General features: G+C 43.1%; 1 protein-coding gene across 3 annotated transcripts in view; it reads right to left on the reverse strand.

The window, feature by feature from the left end:
- DCLK1 (doublecortin like kinase 1) overlaps nucleotides 1-22,971 on the reverse strand; it is a 1,175,807-nt gene that overhangs the window by 445,132 nt on the left and 707,704 nt on the right. For all 3 annotated transcript variants that reach the window (XM_085621707.1, XM_085621706.1, XM_085621708.1), the window contains exon 5: nucleotides 13,063-13,179. In XM_085621707.1, the coding sequence (XP_085477833.1) occupies nucleotides 13,063-13,179 (117 nt within the window). The remainder of the gene's footprint in view (nucleotides 1-13,062; nucleotides 13,180-22,971) is intronic.

Raw genomic sequence — 22,971 nt, forward strand, 5'->3', positions numbered from 1 at the left:
AGGCGAAACCCAGCAGGCCGAGGGGGGGGCCGCGAAGGAGAACAAAAAGAACGGAGTACCCACCACAAGGAGATATTGTCAAGAGGTTAGTTTGGGAGGCGTCAGCTACCTCACAATCGAACTTGGGGGGTGCCTCAGGGGGAAAACAGTTACACTCAATCCAGGAGAGAGCCGGAGGGCAACCTACTTGACAAATGGAGGGGCACACGGATAAGTTTGATTTGTTATTCTCAACGCTGAAACAGATCCAGGGAGAGGCTCGCCTGGAGAGCAAAAGGGCAAAACATGCGAATAAAAAAATTCAAACCTCACTTCGCAAGGTTGATAAGCTATATGAAGAAGTATCTGGCAGACTAGAGGAAGTTGAAGAGAGAACTGGCAAAGTGGAGGAGGAGGTGGTGACGCTGCAAGAGTTTAGACAAAAGCAGGAGAAAACAGCACTGGATGTCCTCTGGAAGCTCGAAGATCTTGAGAACAGGCAGAGGCGTAACAACATAAGAATTCTTGGTGTGGAGGAAGGGAGGGAAGAGTGGGACATGCGGGCTTTTGTGGTGGAGCTGTTGAAAGGTGCGTTCCCGGAGATGGATAACTGGGACTGGGATAAGGAGGTGCACCGCGCACATAGATTTCCATTGGTTCAGAAGAAGAATATGCCAGGAGCCAAGTCTAGAGCCATTTTAGTTTATGTGGGGAACTACCTACTGAGGGAGGAGATAATCATGAAAGCCAAACCAATGAAGAAACGAACATACAAAGATATCTCCTTCTTTGCCCGCCCAGACTTCTGCCACATAACAGTTGAGAGAAGATGGCGAATGAGACAACTTATTACACCGTTTCAGAACATTGGTTGCGAAGTGTATTTAATGTTCCCGTCACGTCTTAAAGTTATCGTTAATGGTCAGACCAGGGTGTTCTTCTCAGAAATTGTTGCACAGGAATATTTAACTTTTTTGAAGGAAGAGAAGGGGCGAAGGGGAGAGAGGGAACAAAACAGGCAAAGTGATCGAGTTGCAGCTATCAGGAACACAGAACGTTTGACATAGTAACATCCATAGTAACATAGCAACATCCCCCAAAAAAAAAAAAAAAGAGAAAAAGAAGTAAAATGAAATGAAATGAAAAGAGGGAAAAAGATCTGACTGCAAAAAGTGGGGTTATCACATCAGTGTAGAATGGATTGAAGGCTTAAGAAGTGTGGGCAGGGTGGGGGTGCTTCCTGGGAGGACCGGCTGTCACACATAGGTCGGGATCGACCTATTTGCCAGTAAGGGAGGGGGGAGTGGGTTGGGGCACTTGGGGGGGTACAAAGCACGGTGCGTATGGAACAGGTAGGGCAAAAGAGGCAAAAGAGGAAAAAAAGGCAAGGAGGAGGATATAAGGAGAGGGTAAGAAAGCTGTCAGTAGATTCAAGTAACTGGAAAATGGCGATTACATACAAGCGGAGGGAGGCTACTTTAGGGGGAGAGGGCCAGAAACAAAAATAAATAATTCAAGGAAGGAGAAAGGATGCGAGTAATGATGCCCTTGGGGCCTCATGGATATTAGGTGTGTAACGTGGAATGTATGTGGGCTAAATGATGCACAAAAAAGAATGAGAATCTCCATTGCCTTAAGGCAAATGAATGCTGATTTAGTTTTCATGCAGGAGACACATATAATGGACTCGCAGGTGTACCTGTTGAATCAGCTGGGATTTTACCTATTAGTGAGCTCTAGGCAGGGGGTGAAAAAGAGAGGGGTAGCCATCCTTGCTAGGAATAGGAATATTGTGGTAAGGAAGAAAGCACAGGATCAGTGGGGGCGGTGGGCTATGGTAGAGTGTCTCTTGGATGGGGTATGGACCACGCTTGTATCTGTCTACGGAAGATGATCCGGAAATCTTTCAATTCTTAGATGTAGAATTAGCTACTTGGGCCCCGAGAGTCATTATCGCAGGGGATTTTAATATTAATGGGTCAGATGGGTTAGGGCAGGGCTCCTTTGGTAAATATAAAGGGAGGAAGAAAAGAGTGAGCCGGGCATTGGGAAGCTTAATTGTAAATAATGCCCTAATGGATGTCTGGGGGATTAAACGGATGGCTGACAAGGGGTACACATACTATTCAGCTCCACACCAAGTGTGTGTCAGGTTATATTATTTTTTGGTCCCTAGCTCTGATGTCTCGAATGTACAGATAGGTAAATTACCAAGGATATTCAGCGACCATAACCCACTAATACTTACAATCTCAAGTAAAACAAATGAAAGACAGCGCACTAGTTGGACGTTTGAAAGGGGGCTGCTAAAAGATGAGGGTTATGTAGGACACATGACTAAGTGGATCAAAGATTTCTTTCAGATTAATAGAGGTAGCGCGGCAGAGGGGGTGGTCTGGGATGCCTTTAAGGCAGGAATCCGGGGCGAGACAATGAGCTTCAGTTCCTATAAGCAGAAACAAGAACGCTCAAGGAGCGAGGAGGCAAGGGGAAAAGTGATCGAGGCGGAGGCAGAATTAGAAAGCTGTCTTTTGAGTGGTATCCAAATTGACAATGCATGGAATGAGCTACTCAAGGTTAAAGGGGAGGCTGAAAGGGACGTTGCTATTAAAGCGGCTAAATTGTACACGTCTAAAAGGGAGAAGTGCTATGAGTGTAGTGAAGCCGTAGGCAGACACCTTGCTGTTCGGGCAAGACAGCAAGAGTCTACGGGAATAATAAGGGAGATAAGGGATACAGCGGGCGGGCTACATACGGACCCGGAGGAAATTAGAGATGTATTTAGGAGCTTTTATGAGAGGCTATACACTGATGATCTGGGGGATATTGATAACTGGGCGGTGAATGAGTATCTCCAAGGGATACCTGGGGTAGCATTGGAGGAGGAGGAGGAGGAAGGTTTGGAGGGGGCACTGCAATTAGAAGAGATAAAAGATGCAGTATGGAATTTGCCGGCGGGTAAGGCAGCAGGACCGGATCAAATTCCGGTCGAATTTTATCAGGTTTTCTGGGGGGCCCTGAAGGAGGTTATAACAAATCTAATACAGCAGGCGCAAGCAGGATTCTCAATTCCTGCATCGTGGGGGGGTGCGGTGATTGTGTTAATACTCAAAAAAGGGAAACCTCCGGAGGAGCCTGGGTCTTATAGACCAATCACTTTAATGAACTCTGATGCCAAAGTGTTCTCCAAAGCATTGGCAACAAGACTAGCAGGAGTGATCGCTAACACTGTGAGCAGAATGCAACATGGGTTCATCCCTGGAAGGGGGACAACCCATCATATTCGTAAAGTGATTACTCTATTTGATGCGACGGAAGTTGCAGGAGACCCGATGGCTGTTATGCTACTGGATGCGGAAAAAGCATTCGATCGGGTCTCCTGGGGCTATCTATGGGTGCACTGGAAAGATCTGGTGTAAAGCAGGGATTTATTAAATCAATCAAGGCATTGTACCTGAATCCTGTCGCCTCGGTTCGGGTTAACGCAGGGTGTACGAGGCAATTTCAAATAGGTCGCGGAACTAGGCAGGGGTGTCCTTGTTCACCACTGCTGTTTGCCATCTACATGGACCCATTTATACGGCGAATTGAGGCATGTGGTCTGGTTAGTGCTCTCCCTACCCTAACTGGGCAGTGTAAAGTTCTAGCCTATGCTGACGATGTTGCAGTGGTCACGCCAACACCGACGGAGTCCATTAATCAAATCGAAATAGAGGCCACAAATTTTGGGTATATCTCGGGGTATAGGTTAAATACGGGAAAGACTCAAATAATTAAAAATAGATTTGCCATCTGTACTGACAACCGAGTTATACGCTCAGGAATATATCTAGGAGTCTCTATTTCGGCTGATTTGGACTCATTAGTGGAAAGGAATATTGCTCCATTAATGAAAAAAGTAGAAAAAGACCTGGACTGATTGGAGAACTTGCATTTGAGTTTAGTGGGGAGGACGAATATAATTAAAATGTTAATTCTCCCTAAATTTTTATATTTATTTAGGGCAATTCCCTTGCTGTTTGATGCTAGGTGGTTCAAAAGGATAGAACACATGCTTAATAGATTTATTTGGGGAAAAGGAAAGACACGAAGGGCATTAAGATTCATGACATTGCCAAAGGAAAGGGGAGGGTGGGCAGTGCCCGATTTAAGACTGTATTATTGGGCTGCAACGTTTCAAAATATGTTAGGGTTGGTAGGGGGTGCGGAGGCTGAAGGAGGGAGCGATCTAGGCACGGTTGCAATATTTGGACTGGTTTTGGGTATGGAGGTAGAAAATGTGTTTCTAAAATTTACGGAGGCCAGCTATTACAAGAGAACAAAATTTAAGACTCTCATGGCAGCATTTGCAGTCTGGGAAGCATTTATGAAAAGGTCAGGCCTGGGGAGGTATAACCGCTACACTAGATTCACAGATAACCCTAATATTCCAGAAGAGATTTTTGCGGACTCGGTGTTCACAGAATGGGTAGGTAAGGGAGTTAAGAGCTTTGGGGACGTTCTGGGGGACTCAAGTGTCTGCCAATTTTCAGAAATGCAGAACAGGTACAATTTACACAACAGTCACTTCTTCAAGTTTTTACAAATCAGGACCTTCTTGATGAGTAAAGTGGGCGGATCTCTGGGGTTTGGTAGAGACTCGGTAATGGAATTGATACGAACAGGGAAAGAGTGTACGATTAAACGATTTTATTTTGAACTAACGAAAGGAAAGCAGGATGATTTAGGGAAATGGGGTGATAAGTGGAAGGATAGTCTGAGTGTCAGTCAGGATTGTTTTGAGTTATCCCTGGAAAAGGGTCATAGACTTCTGTGTTCTGCATCATTGCAGGCACAGCATTACAAAACGTTGTATCATCTGTACTACACCCCAGCTAAATTAGCTCAGTGGGGAGGAACTGTAGGAACAAATTGTTATAGATGTGGAAGTAATGAGGCAGACTTAGAACATGTATTTGCCACATGCCCCCATTTATATTTGTTGAAGGAGGATATTGGAAATTTTATAAAGACTGTACTAGGAATAAATTCTTTTTCATTAACCCCCGCAATAATTCTATTAGGCATAAATGAGGAGGAAGGAGAGATGCAGTTAGGGGGGGAATTCTTGTTTGTAGCGGTAGCAGTTCTTAGATTGTGCCTAGCCTCTGCATGGCTAGATCCTCTCCCGCCTACATTTCATCAGTGGCTTGCTAAATTGCTTTCGATGTATCATCTGGAGAAAGAGATATATGCTAGGAAAGGCAAAAACGGGAGGAAAATGGGCAGGGTAATCTGGGATCCCATCACTCGATGGAAGGAAGGGAATTTCTAAATTATTTTAACGAACTGAATGGGTCTGGTAATGCAAGTTCATATATGCTCTCTGCTGACTAGAATTTGTGATTATTTGGTGTATAGTCTATTAAAGGTTCCTTATGGGTAGGCAGATAGTGCTTTGAAAGGGAGGGGGATATTGATCATGGTAATTAATGATTTTTATGGTTTCGCTTGTTTATCTCTTTTTTGTGTTATGTATTCTTGTTCCTACGTTAAATTTTCTGGCCCTTGTCGCTCTTATTGTAGATGGAATATCTCACTGCTGTCACGCTACTTTTTGGAATAGTGCACTGTGCCTTGTACATAAATGTAAAAATGCTCAATAAAAAGATTTAAAAAAAAAAAAAAGAGAATAAAACAAGTAGGCCAGATGTATATGCACATTTCGTTTTCGTGCTCTTATGAAGCTTTGCACCTGATGGAGGATTATTTTTGTAAATAAAATCTGCTAAATGAAATCCACCCGAAAGTGTATATTAACATAGACTAATGAGATGGATTATTAGTGGCACATGAAAACATAGTGTATAACGTGGAAATGTGTAAAGGAAAATTGACAAATGTTTTCCTGAGTAATGCAATTAACATAAAGAGAATATATAATGTTATTTGAGAAATGTAGGTGATTAGTACTTAATGAATAAATGAAGAACAATCTTGTCTGTTTAAGTGAATGTGATTTATGTCTCCCAAAATGCAGAGACATGACAAATACAGAGAAAAGCTTTTATTCTTCGTGAAAGACTTCATAAATCTTTTAGAAATAATTTTCCCTTTTGCTAAATAATGTAGGCCTTGGAAAATGTTAGAGGATGTGCTTACGTGCTCCTGTCCTTTACAAGTTTCAAATGTTTCCTTAGAATGCTGATACTAGTTTAACCTTTTAGATTTTTCCTGTTTAGGCCAGAGATGAGGATGTTCGAGTATAGCAGTTTCAACATTTATATACTTATGTGTCAAGGACTTCCTTTTCCTTCCTCGGAAGTTGATGTAATAAAGTTTAGACAATAGTCATTTAGAAATATTTGTAAAGTAGAACTCGAAAGACTCTCTCCTCATGTGAAATGACCAAAGAGGAGAAGAGAGAAAATGAAACATGTAATGGAGATAAGAGTGTGATGTACTATAAGAACTTCTGTGAGAAAATGTTCATTGGCTCGTTCACAAGATTGGGGACCTGACCCTGCGTTTGTTGATATACTGAATGCCGTGCTGATTCTATTTCTCTGGCTGATGTGAATCCTGCAATCTTAAAGACTTTCCTATTGACTTTGCCCATCATCAGCTGGTGATGCTACCTGTACTATACCCTTTCGGCCAAGGGGTTAGCTTTCCAAACTAAATGCACGCTGTGCATTGTATTTCTAGGTTCATATGAGAAACTGATGATCTTGCATATTTGTCTTTGCAATGATTTTTCTCTCTCCCTGTCACTCCTCTATACCTTTATATTGATGTATTTTGAGATGAGTTCTTATTGTAAATGTATCCTGTAACATTGAATCTAAGAGATAACATTATATCAATGTACTTGTGTTTGACCATTCATATTATGAAATAACAAGAATAATTAAAAAGATAAGAATTAGTGTGTGTCTTCATTTATGAGTTATTGAGTTATTTGACATGGTATTGATGTTTAGCCTATTTCTTCATGGTAGGTCCTCATGGGGGAATAGCATTCCGATTGTCATTACATAGTCCCTTTCAGCTCTACCAAAGATCCATCGGAGGACCTGTGTTACAGCTAATTGTGTGATAATGACTTATGGGCCCGTCATTAGAGTTATGTTTCTGATTGGTGTGGGACGTAATATGATAAAATTCCCCCACCACTTCCACTGCATCACACCTACACCTGGGGAGTGAAGAAGTCCATGTGAACAAAGAGAGCTGGTACTGGGTGCAGAGTAATTCCAGTAAACAGTTGTACTTGCACAGTTTGCTGTAGTCCTCAACTGGATTAGTGGGGGGAGTCTTCTCTGGATAATTTCCTCAGAGTTTGGAGACTTTTGGAGTATCAAGCACAAAGTTACAGGATGTTTCTTAAAATAGGCCACTTTTATGGTAGATTTTAGCTGCTTACCCTACTTGGAGCTTTTGACCACACATTTCCCTTTATCACTGGTTGGCCAAGAAGGGTTCAGAGTTTGAGATCTCATGCATGTAATGTTTTTCCTTTATCTAATTTCACACCATACATGCAGATAACTGGGCCATGAAGGTTCCATACCAACAAGGCACATGCTAGGCATTAGTGAGGACCAACATTTGTAAATGCACTTTGTAAGAGAGTGGGTTCAGACCTGTAAAAAACAAAAAAAACAGTTTTTATACCTGCTGGAACTACGGGTTTTTGGACATCTACTGTAAGTGAGTCTCACAAAAGGAGTTTCACTCATTGTATACATTTGTTTAAATGGTTTGAGATGTAACAACCAGTGCCCATCCTTTCAAATGAGGTTCAGAGGCCCAGACTGGTTATGAGTGAAGATGTCTGCACAATGATATGTTAACTTTACGCACAGTCTTTGCCCTCATTGCCTTTACTCTGTAGTCTTCACTCCACAGGTAAGTACAATCTACGTAGGTACATTTAATGGGTTTTTATCTTTCCCATGCATCTTTACCCTGTGGAACTTTATCACGCAGGTAAGTATCTATTTTTTTCAGTAACATAAATTTTTATGGTATTTAAAAAAATCGGTATAGGTGAGGGATGAGGTAAAGAGGGTGAGGATGATTTTAAGGGTTGGGTAAAGATAAAGGAAGGTAAGGGAGATTTTAGAGTAAAGGGGTGGGAAGAGGGGAAAGGAGGCAATGGTGACTTTGGGATTAAGGAGTGGTTAGAGGTATAGAGAGGTACGGGTGAATTTAGGATTTAGGGGTGAGTAGAGGTCAAGGCAGATAGTGGTGAATTTAGGGTTTATGGGTGGGTTGACATAAAAGATGGTAAGGCTAATTATATATATTTTTTTTGCGAAGGTCAATGTGTTGTCTGAGGGGTAAAGACTTGCATTGCAATGTCTGAAATTCTTTGTGCACACAAGTACATGCTGAGCGAGAAAGAGTGTTGTCTGACTAAGCTGGATACCTGCACACAGGTAAAATCACAGATGCAAACTAAAATATATTACTTATAGCCTGCCTAGGTATTATAATTTAATTGGGAGACCAAGACAATTGTCCTCTTTCTTCCTGGCTGAAATGTATGTTTGTAGTGCTTAAAATTGTTTACACTTCTGGTAAAATATGCTGTAAGTATGAGTTTAGATTGACCTCTGGGTCTTGAATGCATATTCAGTATCATTTTTAAAATGTATGAGTTCATTTATGTATTTAGGCTGTTTCAATATTTCCCTGAGCCAGTCGTATTGCGATCCAGGTCTTGATCTACCCTACTGAACCAAATGAAATATTCTGGTGGCCTGCTCGTAGTTTAAAGCCTCTCTCTGAATAATCAGCCTGTTCGGAGGGACTTGCCCCCTTCTGGCAGAGAATGGGGAAAAATCTGCAAAAAGTGATTAGCTGCCTCTCTCTGACAAGCTGGGAAAGTTGCTCTCACATTTGACAAAGAGAGAGCATGCAGAACCTGGCCACCAGCCCCCCAGCGGTTCCCTTAGACAACTTGGATGGACGGACCCAGTTCTGGCTGGGAGGAATCAGGCTCAGGGAATATGTCTTTCAAACCTTGGTTTGTTCTGCCATTTTGAACATACCTGGAACACTGAGCAGGTGGGTGACTAGTCTGTAGGCTGCTCCTACAAAGTGTCTGTTAGTTTGGAGGCGTGATGAGATATTGTTGGATTTCCAACTCCATTTTCAACCCTCTGCACAAGGACAGAGACTTTGAGATGAGTGGCACCAAAGCAGACAAATGCAGCTCACCCCCTGCATGGATGGAGGCGCCCGGAGTTGAAGGATCTACCTGGGACTTGTATCCTTGGACATTAGCAGACTTTGTCTCCAGAGACAGATGGCACTGACCTACCCCCTCCCTTTGGGGGACAATAGAGTGGATGTGAAGAGAACCCTAAAGGTAGAGGGAACTCCTAAACCTCTGTGGGCTGATTATGGCTGGAGGTGACCGGGGACGAGGTACCCCAGGTGGGACCTGCTGGGCCTACAGGCATACTGCAGGTATGGGTACGTAAGGACTGCAGGCAGGGTGAGTACTCTGCCTTGCGGACTGTTGGATGCTGCTCCAAAAAGATCCCAAGATCATGCACTTCCTAAAGACTAAACAGTAATGCACGTCCAGAGCCTCATAGCTCCCGGCTACCAAAGAGTAAGCAGCAGTCTACAGGGGCTCAGAAAAGTGCTTGCATAGTTACTGAGAAATCCAAACAAAATGTAAGGGACAGGAGGCGCTGAAAAGGGAGCTCCCGGTGGCTAGAACAGGCCACCAGGAGTGAAACAACAAAACTAGCACCATGCAATTCAGCCCAGTGGAACATTAGAAAGGTAAAAACATCCATGCTTGGTATTCCTTAGGGCTGGCATGCCTTTAAAACTATCACTATTATTGGATATCACCCTGGGGTGCCCAGGAGTTGTGGTTCCCCCAGACGACCGACAAAGAGACAGAAATGTGTTGGATTAACTTCCTCCTTAGCGTGCAGGCACTGACCCACTTTCTTGCCTGGTAAGCCTGTAGGGCTGTGAGGAGTGAGACCCTGTGAGAAGGAGCTCACCTGCCCCAATAGGTGGGTTGCACCCACTCCTTTGCTCCCCACAGATGGAAGAGCGAAGCACGGGGAAAAGGAGAGACAGGAGGGAGAGCAGAGAAGGCGCTTCCGCTACACACCACAGAGAGAAGAGTGTTGGGCAAGCATGGAGCCAGTCCGTAATGTGTGTGTACTTGGGCTTCAACAAAGGGTTTTGTTACCTTTTCATGGGAACACCACCAGGGCAGGGCAACAAAGGGCCCGATTCACAGAACTAACTTAAGACAAAATCCTAAACTTACTACTTTTGGTATTCACAGAAGTTAGGATTTTGTCTTAAGTTTGTCTTAAGTCTGTCTTAAGTCTGTCTTAAGTCTGTCTTAAGTTTGTCTTAAGTTTGTCTTAAGTCTGTCTTAAGTTTGTCTTAAGTTTGTCTTAAGTCTGTCTTAAGTCTGTCGTAAGTTTGTCTTAAGACAAACTTAAGACAAAATCCTAACTTCTGTGAATACCAAAAGTAGTAAGTTTAGGATTTTAGTTCTGTGAATCGTCCCCAAAGTGTTTTGTTGTCATTGCATGGGTGCAACGCAAGGGAAGGGGCACATGCATGTGAAGTTCAAAGACCAAAATGGGCACTTTATAAAAACAATAAAAGCAAAAGGTGTATCCTGAAGCCGGAACGAAGGGAGCGCTGAAGGGATGAAGCGGTACACATTAGGGTAGTAGGGCAATGATCTGAATGTTGCCAGTGGTGCCCCAGGAAAAAGCAAGGATGCCATAAAGTGCTGAGGGGGCTCTGAGAGAAGCCAGGAACAGGGCAGGTCATCGGAGCCCCACGGATTGTATTTGCTTGTGGTACCCTACGCCCCCCTGGTAGTAGAATGCAAGACCCTGAGAATTGTTTTTCAAATTTCAAGCACCCCTAGTTCTGACGCTTTAGGTCTGGTGACTCTGGGGTGCAGTTTTGTTTCTGAGTCCTCAGTTGTTGCTAGAGAGGAGATAGTAATATGACTCTGGCTAAAGTATTCACTGTTTTGCATTGTTTTATATTAAAGGCAGTTCCAGATTGCCATATAGGCAAAGTAGCCACCGGCCAATGGGCCCCACTCCCTTTAGGGGCCCGGCAACAGCAGATTAAAATAATATTGATTTGATCTTGAAAGAAAATTACAATCAAGCTTTCTTAAATATTGTTTCCGAAAGATAGAAAAAAATTAATCAGCTCAAAGAAACGAAAACTTTACATCAAATTATTTTCTGTTTGTAACTGAGGGGGTAACACAATGACAAAGTTGGTAGGCCTAACTTTTGATTACTGTATGTGTCATATTTGAAATAGGCACAAATGGAGGTATTATAGTTTTAGCCGTGAGGGGCTGCTGGTTTGCAAATATTTAGAGGAACCTTTGGCGGAGGCGGACTAGGATGCATTTAGGGGATTATTAAATACCTGGTCTTTCCTTGTTTTGCACGTCTTTTAGTTAGCAAGGTCTTTTAGAGGCTGTCTCCACTGGTATTTCAACCTTCCAATTGGTAGCATTTGCAGTCTGGGATGTAATAAACTACTTTTTCTTCTTCAAATAAATAAACACTGTCTGCGTATTGACTTATTAGGTTTTGTTTGTTGCATTGCTGATTTCTGAGTTTTTATCCCCCAGCACCTCCTTATGTAGCCCTTTGAACGCTCTGCCTTGTTACCTTGAGATTCAAGTACTGAAAGAGACATCTGGTTCCTAGAACACCAGAATGTAAAGTCCCCAGCTGTCACAACTGGGGCCCAATAACTGTGTGCTTTGCTGGGACTGACCGACCAGGATTTTTCAATTTGTACAGAATCTAAGGGGCATATCAACAACAACTGGCGATAATTATCTCTAAGCGCACTTAGCGCTCGGATAATTATCGCCGGCTAGCATGAATTTTTATCGCTGAGATAGCGTGCTATTAGCAACGCTTATCTCAATAGCGATAAAAATCCTCACGCTAACAGGTTAACGTGAGATTATCGCTGGAAACCCAGCGATAATCTCACGTTACCTTGTTGATAGGGACAGGCAAGCTTAGCCATGATATCCTCCTTCCATAGGATATCATGGCTAAGTCTGAAAAATACCAGACGTAAAAAAGCAGCGTTAACCGCGGTTAGCGCTGCTTTTTTTTGTCTCTAACAGGGTTAGCGACATTCTTGATAATAGGAGAAATGTCGCTTAGCGACATTTCTCCTATTATTTGACTCTGGAACGCCCCCTTTGCATCTCATTAGAGATGCACGGGGAAGCGTAAAGTAAAAGGGTGCTAACATGCAAATTTGCAGCTAACATGCAAATTTGCATGTTAGCACCCTGTTGTTGATAGGGCGCTAGTTTTATCTCTCCTTTTTTGGCTTTTAAAGCCAAAAAAGCAGAGATAAAGCCCTTGTCGATATGCCCCTACATTATTAATGTACGGCCGAATGCTTTTTTCCAGTCTTGTCCACTAAAACGTTTTAATGTTTATTTGTTATGTTTTTCTAAACAAATTATTCAGTTGGATGAACTCCGTCAACCTTAGTTGTCTAACCGTGTGACTAATTCACAATTTTTTTGAAGACATTCTTACCAGAATCCTTCAATTTTTCTAGAGGTCACTCTCGTTAAGTAATTAATTGAAACCCCTCAAAGGACAATTATCCACAAATATAAGCACCCTGGCACTATGATCTTTTACCAAGTTAATTACCCATAACATTTGTCAGCACGCGCACATCTTTATGTAGCGCCTAATTTGAATCATCTGTTTCAGAATTCACTTATAAATAAATCCAGCTGCAGCAATATATTAACTAGTTGAATGGAGAAAAAATAATCACTTAATTAGATACACATCCCTTAACAATATGTCACATTTCAAGCCCTGCATGGACAATGTGGTCTGATGACACCTCCTTGACTATTTGAGGCTCATGTGTTCTAAAATGTCTGCTAATTCTGGCATGGACGTGAGATAGTTCTTCACCATAACAGATGAACTATTTCTAGCTAAAAGCAGTCACCTCACATGCTAGAGAGCCGTGATGAGCAACGAGATTCCATCAATATGCGGCAGGCACTCCCTGCTATACCTGAGCTGGTGGACGCAGGAGATTTGCTGCGCCTCGATGGTCCTGGACTCTTCGTGGCGCTGCGGTGGGATCCTGTTGCGATTTTCGTGTAAGAAGTTGATTTCACCACCCGGCACTCTGGATGAAAAGGAAGAAGGGTGAGTTACTGGCTAGTGAAATCTTCAGCAGTATGCTTCCCAGCTACACAAGTAATAAAATCCGGCAATAATCACAGCCATAAAAGAGACAAAAATAGAAACGACAACAATTGATTTGAAAGCAACATATCAAAATGTGTGCAAAATCGCAAAGAAGCCCTAACAACCATCAGTCACTTCTAGAGTTTCTTGATCTTAATGCAGCTCTTAGGAAGATGGGGGCATATTAACAAGGGCCAGCGATAATTATCGATGGCCGTGTTTAGCGTGCATAAAATGAACGCCGCCTATCGCCGGATTCTATCGCCCGGTGAGCGCACTATCAGCAAAGCGCAACGCCGAGGCGATAGAAATCCAGGCAATATCAGCGATAAGGGGCAATACATTGCTGATAGGGAGATGTGGACTCAGCATAATAATCCACCTCCCATTATAAACATAGCCAAGTCAGAAAATTAGCAGGCATAAGAAACATGCGATATAGCCAGTTAGCACTAGTTTAAATGTCACTAGGCCGGTTAGCGATTTGATTGATGATAGGGAGAATGCCTGTAAGCGAGTAATATCGCTGTAGTTCACACGGGAACGCCTACCTCGCATCTCATTAGCAATGCGAGGCGAGGCGATAAGATTATGGGCGCTAAGGCATGGATCCAAGCGTTAGCGTGTCCATGCTGATAGGGCATTAACATTATCGCCGTTTTTCGCCCGAAAACGGACGCAAAAGCGGCGATAATGTTAACGCCGGCCCTTGATGATATGCCCCTTAGTTAGTACAAAAAAGCGTGCGAACATTAGGCGAAAGTTGCAAGTACAAGAGAGCTACGTGAGCATGCCTAAATCTCAGTTCTTTTAAAAAAGGTTTAAGAAACAGTCTCCTAGGATGAGTAAAATATTTACATAAAAATAAAAATGTAGGGTATCCTGTGGAGACATATTGTCACAGCCACAGGGACCTCTATCCTTCTCATGCACAACAAAACCAGCTGGAGATGCCAATAGGTGGTGTAGCAGATTTAGTCTAAAATGAGTAATTACAAATCTGTCATGGGCACTAGTTAAATTTGAGAGATCATTCTCCATGCCCTGGACTGATTTAACTCAAACAGCGACACAAGTAGGTAACCTGGTACAGAGAAAGCATACACAGCCTTCCCACTTCATCTACACGGAATGACATGCCAAGAACATGGACGTCATCGAGGGGTCGCTGCTGCGACCCCTGGCATGCCCCTTGTGACCCATGACACTCCCTTTGCGACCCCTAGCGTCAGTTGTGGCAAAACCAGTTGCAGGAACAGAAGCAGCTCGTCCTTGTGGATGTCGGTGGGGGCTTCACTCACCTAATTTTTTGTCAATGTTTTTAGTATACTAATAGTGAATAATATTACTTTATCAGCTGTTAGTTTAATAAAAAATGGAATACAGATAGCTGGCATATGACCATCTTTGCCAGCTGAGGTAAGTAAAACAAATGCTTTGTGTTGTGTGCATGCTTGCAGTTTTGAATGTGTTTATGTAAGAGAGAGTGTGTGGAATGTGTGTGCATGTGTAGCCAGAGTGTGTGTTCATGTATTAGTGTTAGTGTTAAGATATAATGCTCTTGGGTTCCTCACTAATGAATGCCTGTGGAAACCTAAGGGAGGTATACTAGCGCCGTGATATCGTATTGGGATGAGTGTTGCGCTCCATAAATACCGTAAATAAATAAAAGAAGTACATTTGTGTGGGTGTATGTGTGAATATGTGTGTACGTATAAGCATGTATAAGTATATGTATGTGTGTGTTAAAGTGAAGGTCAAGCGGCATGTCTCCAAAGACTACCTTTCAACTGCATTCCAGCCAACGCTGGTTTCATTCAGACTTAGCCGCTTTGGTGAAGGAAAACATCTGGCGTGATCCACAGGATATTACATCAGCACTGACACTCCAGGAAACACATCAACATATGCTCTTTCTTCACACCAGATCTACTTGAAGAAGCAGCCTCCACACTCAGAACATCACCACTGACTTCTCTTGATTCTTGGCTCAGGGACCTGACTCTCAGAATCACCACTGCCCTCTGGAGCTGCCTTCCCCCTGATCAGTATGGTATCATGCACAGAAGCAAGGTGCTACCAGGGGCAAGCATGTAGCCTTCATCCATCCTGACACTATCACCATCAGGATAATACAAGTCCCAAAACTGAACTTGTTTGACTTTCTCCTAATAAAAGGCCTGAAGTACAAAGCCACTTTGAGATGAACCACAAAACTTGTAAGTCTGCTGTTGGCCCAAGCACACTGACGGTAATTTGTGTCTTAAAGCGGCACCTATGGCAAAATACTGGCACTAGCATAGTACGGATAATTATTGGCATAATGGGCAGCCATGGTAAAGTACTGATACTGGCCTATTAGAGGTAATTCTTTGCATAGGGGGCACCCTTGGAACATTCCTGACACTATCACATTAGAGGTATTTTTTCTTATAAAGGAGGACAACCGCAGCATTTGTGAGGAGTGCAACCATGAGAGATGCTGGCCCTGATATACTGACTTAATGTTTGGCATAAGGATCACTCATGGTATATGGACAGCATTAATGGGAACATTCTCACACTGGCATAGTTTATGTATTTTTGGCATAAGGTGGCACCCATGGAACATTATGAAAACAAAATAGGGTTAAATTCTGGAGACAGTCACGTTTCATTGGCTTGTCTTTTTAGAGCCTATAGTGCTTTAGCATACTTTTGCTTTAAAATGCACTATTTGTCCCCATTTGTTCAACGTTATCCTAGGGGAATAACCTCCCCCAAGCTCCTTAAGAAATGGTCTGTGCTCTTGCTTCACTGCCTAGCTATAATGCAGGGCAACATTCAATCAATCAATCAATCAAGCATTTATATAGCGCACTACTCACCCAGAGGGTCTCAAGGCGATGGGGGAGGGGAGTCCGCTACTGCTCGAACAGCCAGGTCTTGAGTTGCTTCCTGAAGGCGAGGTGGTCCTGGGTCAGGCGGAGGTGGGTCGGGAGGGAGTTCCATTACTTGGCGGCGAGGTAGGAGAAGGACCGTCCCCCTGTGGTGGCTCTTCGGATGTGGTGGACGGCGGCGAGGGCGTGGCCGGTCGATCGAAGCTGGCGTTTGGGAGCGTAGAAGTTGAGGCGGCTGTTGAGGTATCCTGGGCCTTGGTTGTGTAGGGCTTTGTGTGCGTGGGTGAGGAGTCGGAAGGTGATTCTCTTGTTGACCGGGAGCCAGTGCAGGTCTCTCAGGTGTCCGGAGATGTGGCTGCGACGGGGGATGTCCAGGATTATGCCCCAGAACTGTAAAGATCCCTAATAAAGGTAGTATCTAACATAGAAAAATGATGCAACCAGATGCAAAATTATAGTAAATCTAGGCTTATGTCTGGATGTGAAAAAATCGTTGCTAGTCACCCCAGCACTCAAAATACCTCATAGGCTACGAGTAGCATTAAAGAATAAAGTTCAAACTTTTGTGTTCAGTCTATGGATCACACAAGCGTATCAGTCCAGTCTACCTTCTGAAGCTGAATCTGAATATCTGAGTATGAGATTAAGCGAAGCAAACCTTATTACGTAACAAATCAGTTAAATCAGAAAATTCAAGGAGGCAAAACATGGGTGCATAACTCTGGAAGTCTCTAAGTGTAGACATGAGAAACCAAAGAAGTCTTAGAGTCAAGGCCAGACTGGGGAATCAAAAGCAGCTCTGGCAAAAAAGCTCACCCCAGCTCTGCTCCCTTCGTCTCCTTGCACAATCTCTCTCTTTCCATCCATCTATTCTTTCTCTCTCGCCTTCTTTCCTCTCTATTACATCTCATCTCTGATCGTGTTCTTTCTAATGTCCCCTCCCTCCATTTTTATCTCTCTCTTGAAAACTCACTGTGCTTGCTGCAAATAACCAAGGAAAAGGCCATTGGATTAAAAGGCCTGCTAAGAGATTTCAATAGAAACCTGAAGAAAAGTCTCTTTTCATAAGCCATTGCTACTGCGATTGTAGTCGTTTGGAAAATGCTTTATTAAAAAATAATGTGCAGAGCTTACATTTAAAGATGGAATGTGTTAAATGAAAAATTTGTAGTAGGCAACCGTACTTAAAAACGATAGGCCTGTAGCATAGAAACATAGCATGGATTCTTAACTTGACATAACCGATGATGTCATGAATGAATAGGAAAATATAGTAATACTGAAGAGCTGGATTTTCTCAACAAACAACCGTTGTGAAGATGTTTTCTTCTCTTAGCTGCAGATGTTGCAATTTTGGAAGCTACTGGTTATTAGCTAGATAATAGATACTTGTTTTGTATTAGGCGACTAATAGTGAGGTTCTCTCTGCAAAAGATGCAGACACAGGGAGGATGATTCTTGGGAAGAAGTTTTTGAAAAATAAGAAAGGATGTGTGCAACATTAAAGGACATATGTTTAAAAGGCGATTGTACTCTGGTGAGAAGATGGGGAGCAAACCTGTTCCCAGGAGCGTGCTGAAATCTTATTGGTCAACATGAAGAAGAAAGAATGTTATTACTGCAACATAGAAAATATATATTTTTGTGTGTGTGTTCTTAGACTAATGGCAGATTGAAATTTTCATTCATCCTTTTTCTTAGACTGAGAGCAACATCTCGTATTGTTCTCCTTTTCCTGACTCTCTGAGAGGAGACTCTCCATTGAGTGTCTTGGATTTCTCTATATGAGAAGTCTTAACTTATTTAGCTTATTTCCGGAACTACTGTTATTCGAACTGAGAATACTTTTCAGCTTATTATGCTAAAGTTTCATAATAATAATAATATTAATCCACATTTGTAAACCGCAAACACTCAGCCGTAAGGGTCTCTAGGCGCTGGGGGCAGTCGGGAAGATTAATCAAGCTACTGCCCAGAGTCACATGGTGCTGGGCTAATCTGCCGCCGGCGATCGAACCGTGATCCCCCCAGATTCCGGAGTCAGTCGCCCTGGCCGCGGCGCCACACCTCTTCCTCATGCTTATGCTGGATTCTTTCATCAGAACCCTTAATGGGTATCTGAAATGACAGCTTTTTCCCTTCTCACATTTAATTTTATTTACTTAGATTAGGAGAGTTCCTTTATGGAACATGCTTGTTGCATTATTATTGTATCAATTTGCATTATTGATTAATATATTGATTAACCTAATTGTGTAATATCGATTGATTGCTTATAAAACCTTTGATGATGAGTCTTGGAAAATAATACTTTAATAAGGAGGACAAACAAAAAGATTTTAAATAAAATCCTTTAACTCATGCTAAATCTCTTTATTGACCGAGTTGGAAGTAATAATAATTGATAACATTTTATATTGACAGTAGATCCTTACATCTCTGTCGGCATCAAAGATCCAACGACCTGTACACAGGTTTATGATTCATGAGTAAGTGAAAGGAAAGCCCTGAACAGGGAATGGCCAATGGATTAAAAAGCCTGTCTGGCCCTGATGAGAGCTTTCAAAAGAAACTTGAAGAACAGCCTCTTTCGAGAGGATTTCTTGCACCTCCCTGAAACCATTGGAACCCCCTCTCCTCTTACAAGGGACAGGGTAACCAAAAATACAGTCCCCTTTCAATGATTCTTGGGTCATCAGCAGGGTGATTTCCCACTCCCAGGTCCTTCTGCATCTCTCAAAGCATCAGACAGAAATTCTTAATGGACCTATGTAAATTCTCTAATGCTGCACAGTGGCTTCTGGCTACAAGTTGGAGCTACAAAACCAATTAAAAAAAATATTTTGTGACAATGCGTGATTGATTTTATTGCATTATATTGAGCATGTTCTTTTAAGATCGCAATTATAAGACGAAGGGAAGCTATTAACTCCACCTGAAATAGGTTTATTTTTTTCCAACATGAATTTAATAGTTTTGAAATAGGTTTTAAACGTGAAGTTCCCTGGATGGGAAGATACATTCCGAGCACTGTCAATGTTTAAGTGAAGAGCAAACCTCAGTGCGAGCAGAACAGCTCATTAGCTGATACTGAGAGATAGCAGTTTTCATAATCTAAGGCCCAAGGGAGCAGCGCTGGGACTTTATTCTATTTAGTGCTCGGGTGATGAAAATAAACACAGTCTACAAATGGAATCTCATCTCCAGTCATGAATTCTGGCGCATATTTCAGCATCCCTCGCTTCTCTCTTCCTGTCATACAACCTTACAGATTGGTGAGAACAGAAAGAGGGCAGCAAGCAAACAGAAGGACAAGACCTCACGTCATAAATAATTCAGACACAAATGTAAATTCAGACACACTAAAGTCTACATCAGGGAGGCAGCCGCTTAAGATACCCATCCCAGTGACTGACCAGCGAGCAAACCTTGGGGGCTGCCCCCAAACCTCTTCAGAGCAGGACAATACAATGCATCAGTTCCAACTCCCTTCAGGTTGCAAAAGTATGCATCGAATGCAAGAGTCTGGCAATATGGCATATATGATGATGTATTAAAGGTAGCAATAGGTGCCTTTGCTGATGTAAAGGTATATTATGCTCATTTTGGCATGAAAATAGTAGGAATGTTGGGTTGCCGTGGCTCAAGACATTCTTCATGTTTTTCTTATGTTCAAATCAATTTCTTCATCCAATGCCAAGGTTAAATATGCAGGCTTCAATGATGGTGGAACCCGGTGCAACAGTCTTTTTTGTTGCCCCCCCCCCCCCAAGACCTTCTACACAAATTGCCTCACTACTACCCTCCAACAGCAGCCTCATATCTCCATAGCCCCTCTCTGATACGCATTACATTTTTTTTTTTTTATAACTCTTTTTATTAGAAAAACATCGACAGCAAGGCATAGTTTCATAGTAACACCGCATAGGTAATTGCAAGCACAAGGATTCAGCAATGCATAAAATGATGGTACAGTTGGAATTACGGGGAAGGGGAGACATCTACATCGTGAAGTCTGGGGGGGGTACATATTTCGCCTCGATATGAGTTCCAGGGGGTCCAAATTTTGGACCATTTTCGGGGGCAACCCCTTGCGATGTACACAGATTTTTCTCGTTGCATGCACCAATCAAGGTCCTTTTTCCAGTCTGTTATTGTAGGTGCCTGTGACGCCCCCCAGTGTTGCGCAATGTTCCTCTTGGCAATCATGCAGGCAAGTGTCACCCAGTGTATGGCATAGGCATTGAGGTCCGTGGGTTCCCAGATATTTAGGAGGCATCTAGGAGCTTCCGGCCGGATGTCAATCTCAAGGGTTTCACTCATGATGGAGTGTATCTTGTGCCAGTACTCCTGAATTAGCCTGCAATGCCATATGATGTGTATGAAAATACCTGGCTGGGAACACCCACGTCTACAAGACCCATCCGTATGTCCCCCCATGTGTACCAATTGAGGCCCCGTTATATATATTCTGTGCAAGATTTTTAGTTGCACCAGGCGGAGCCGGGCCGAAATTGCTACTGTTTTGGGGGACGAGATCGCTGTCTGCCATCCTTCGTCATCCAATTCTATTCCGTCCTCAGTCCATTTCTCCCAAAGTAGGGTCAGGGGATCATGCATGTTATTAATTAGTTTCCTGTACGTCAGGGATATGGCACGCTCAGGCAGATGCCCGTCAAGGAGTCTGCCCTCCAGCGGGGAGCTATCTGGTAAGGAGGCACCCCTTGGCAGTGCGGCCTGAAGTGCATGTCGGACCTGAAGGTATCTGAACAACTCTGAGTCAGCCAGTGAGTATTGAGTCTGGAGTGTGCTAAATGGCTTCACTCCCTCCGCCGCCCAAAGATCTCCGATAGTGGAAATACCGATAAGGTCCCACTTGTCAAACCCTTTTGAATCGCCCAGGTATCCTAACTTTTGCGAGTCCCAGAGCGGGGTAGCTAGTGTTAGTCTATTAGCCCTTCCCACCGATTGTGTCGCAGCGTGCCATACCTTAACCGTGTGCTTGGTGGGCCCCATCAGCGGGAACTTGCCAGGTACGGAGTATAGTGCTCGGCCGTTCGCCCTGCTGGGAAGGAGCCCGCATTACATTTTTATAGCGCTGCTCATAGTTCACTCATGCTGAGTTCTGTAATCTGCATAGTGCATGTTCTTTGCAGCAGGCACATCAACCCTCTGCGCTACTTTATGACAAGTGAAAACTGCCACTAGACAAAACTCTGATCTCTCTCCAGCAGGAACATTATTCACTAGAGTTTTCATGAATTTTTTTATTGTTGGCTGGAAACTGCTGGACACACAAGGAACTCTGCAGCACTTGATTTTAAACCCATGTTATTTGTAAACACAGTTCCCCCCGGGGTCAGCGTAGGTGCCGCTGCACCAGTAGCACCTCCCAAAGCCGACCCTGCACAGGAGCCAGGTTAAACCAAAAAGATGTAGTTTCAATTCAGAAATCTCAAATACTATGCATGCATGTTCAATGCAAAACTCACGACATATTTGAACCATCCACCTCTTAACTCTGTCAGCATCAAATGCACTTGTGTGAGCATACCCTCACATGCCCTAATCAGTTTCACTAGGTACAGGGAGTGTGTTTTTGTTCGAGGATGGAATTGATCCTACTGATGTATGCTTGCCTTAGTGCAAAGACCAGGATCCTTCCTTCTTCTCCACCTGAGCATATCAAATGCTGGTCAGGTGCAGGAGAATGGGCATGCAGATAAGGATAATATCTGACCTATGTCTGCCCTGCCTAGTCCCTTATAAATATGATCATGCACTGCGTTAAAATAGCCACACATTACTTTTTACACCCCTTATTTAGTATTGAGAAAAGAACCACTGCTTTTTCAGATGAAGGGCCTGTCATGCCCCATCTTTTAGGTTGTGCTGACATCACACGTGGGTGTAGGGCAAAGAGCTTGCCAACCAGCTTTCGCCCCAAAGCAGATGCTCTCAATCTCCTATTCTTAGTAGTAGCCGCCCTCTGTGCCATCAGACTCCTAACCAATGTCTTTTAGAGACATCCATACCATGCCCTAGAGTGCTCTGTTTTCTTCTCGCCCTATAGATTTTGATAATGGGCGCAAATTATTTACAAAGGCATGTGTAAATGTTTTTTTGACTGTGTAGCATTACAGTTATCCAGCTTAGTATTTACTTTCAGTTCTAAGGGCACAATATGGAGCCCCCAAAGGATGCACTGCCCCCAAAGCAGCAACTGATGATTCATATCTGTGGTGGGAAGATAAACTTTTCCCTTTAGCTTTCGTGGTCTTCTGTCATGCTAAATTACATTGTCGTGTGAGTACTCTGCAAAAAAAAATTTATGTGTAAAATTAGTAATGTCTGTTTTTTTTATTGTATTCAGTGCTTTAGATGGAAGCACTCTGTAGAACGACATAGCCCGAAAAAAGTGTAACTAGGTATATAACATTATTTTATTATGATGACACATATACGCGTATGCTTGTGTGTGTATTCCACATTTTTAGCACTTAAAAAAGCTGTGTGTTCTAGTCTTAGCTAAATATCTGTGTCACTAACAGAAGCCACACACAGTATATTTTGGAGAGTGTACAGGAGAAGCCACACACAGTATATTTTGGAGAGTATACAGGAGAAGCCACACACAGTATATTTTGGAGAGTATACAGGTAGGTGAACTCGCAGACCCGGGTAATCACTCCCAATCTACCTGCAGGATAATCCTGCGTTTCCCAAATCTCTCCTCAATCGATGTGGAGAACTTCCTTGCCCCTTTTCCCCCTTCTGGGCGATGGGCTAGAAACATTGTATGTCTCCATGCAAGGGACGAGGAATTAACTCCCGACATTGACCATCGCCCC

The sequence above is a fragment of the Triturus cristatus genome, chromosome 8, assembly GCF_964204655.1.
Source record: "Triturus cristatus chromosome 8, aTriCri1.1, whole genome shotgun sequence".
In the NCBI taxonomy this organism is placed as follows: domain Eukaryota; kingdom Metazoa; phylum Chordata; class Amphibia; order Caudata; family Salamandridae; genus Triturus; species Triturus cristatus.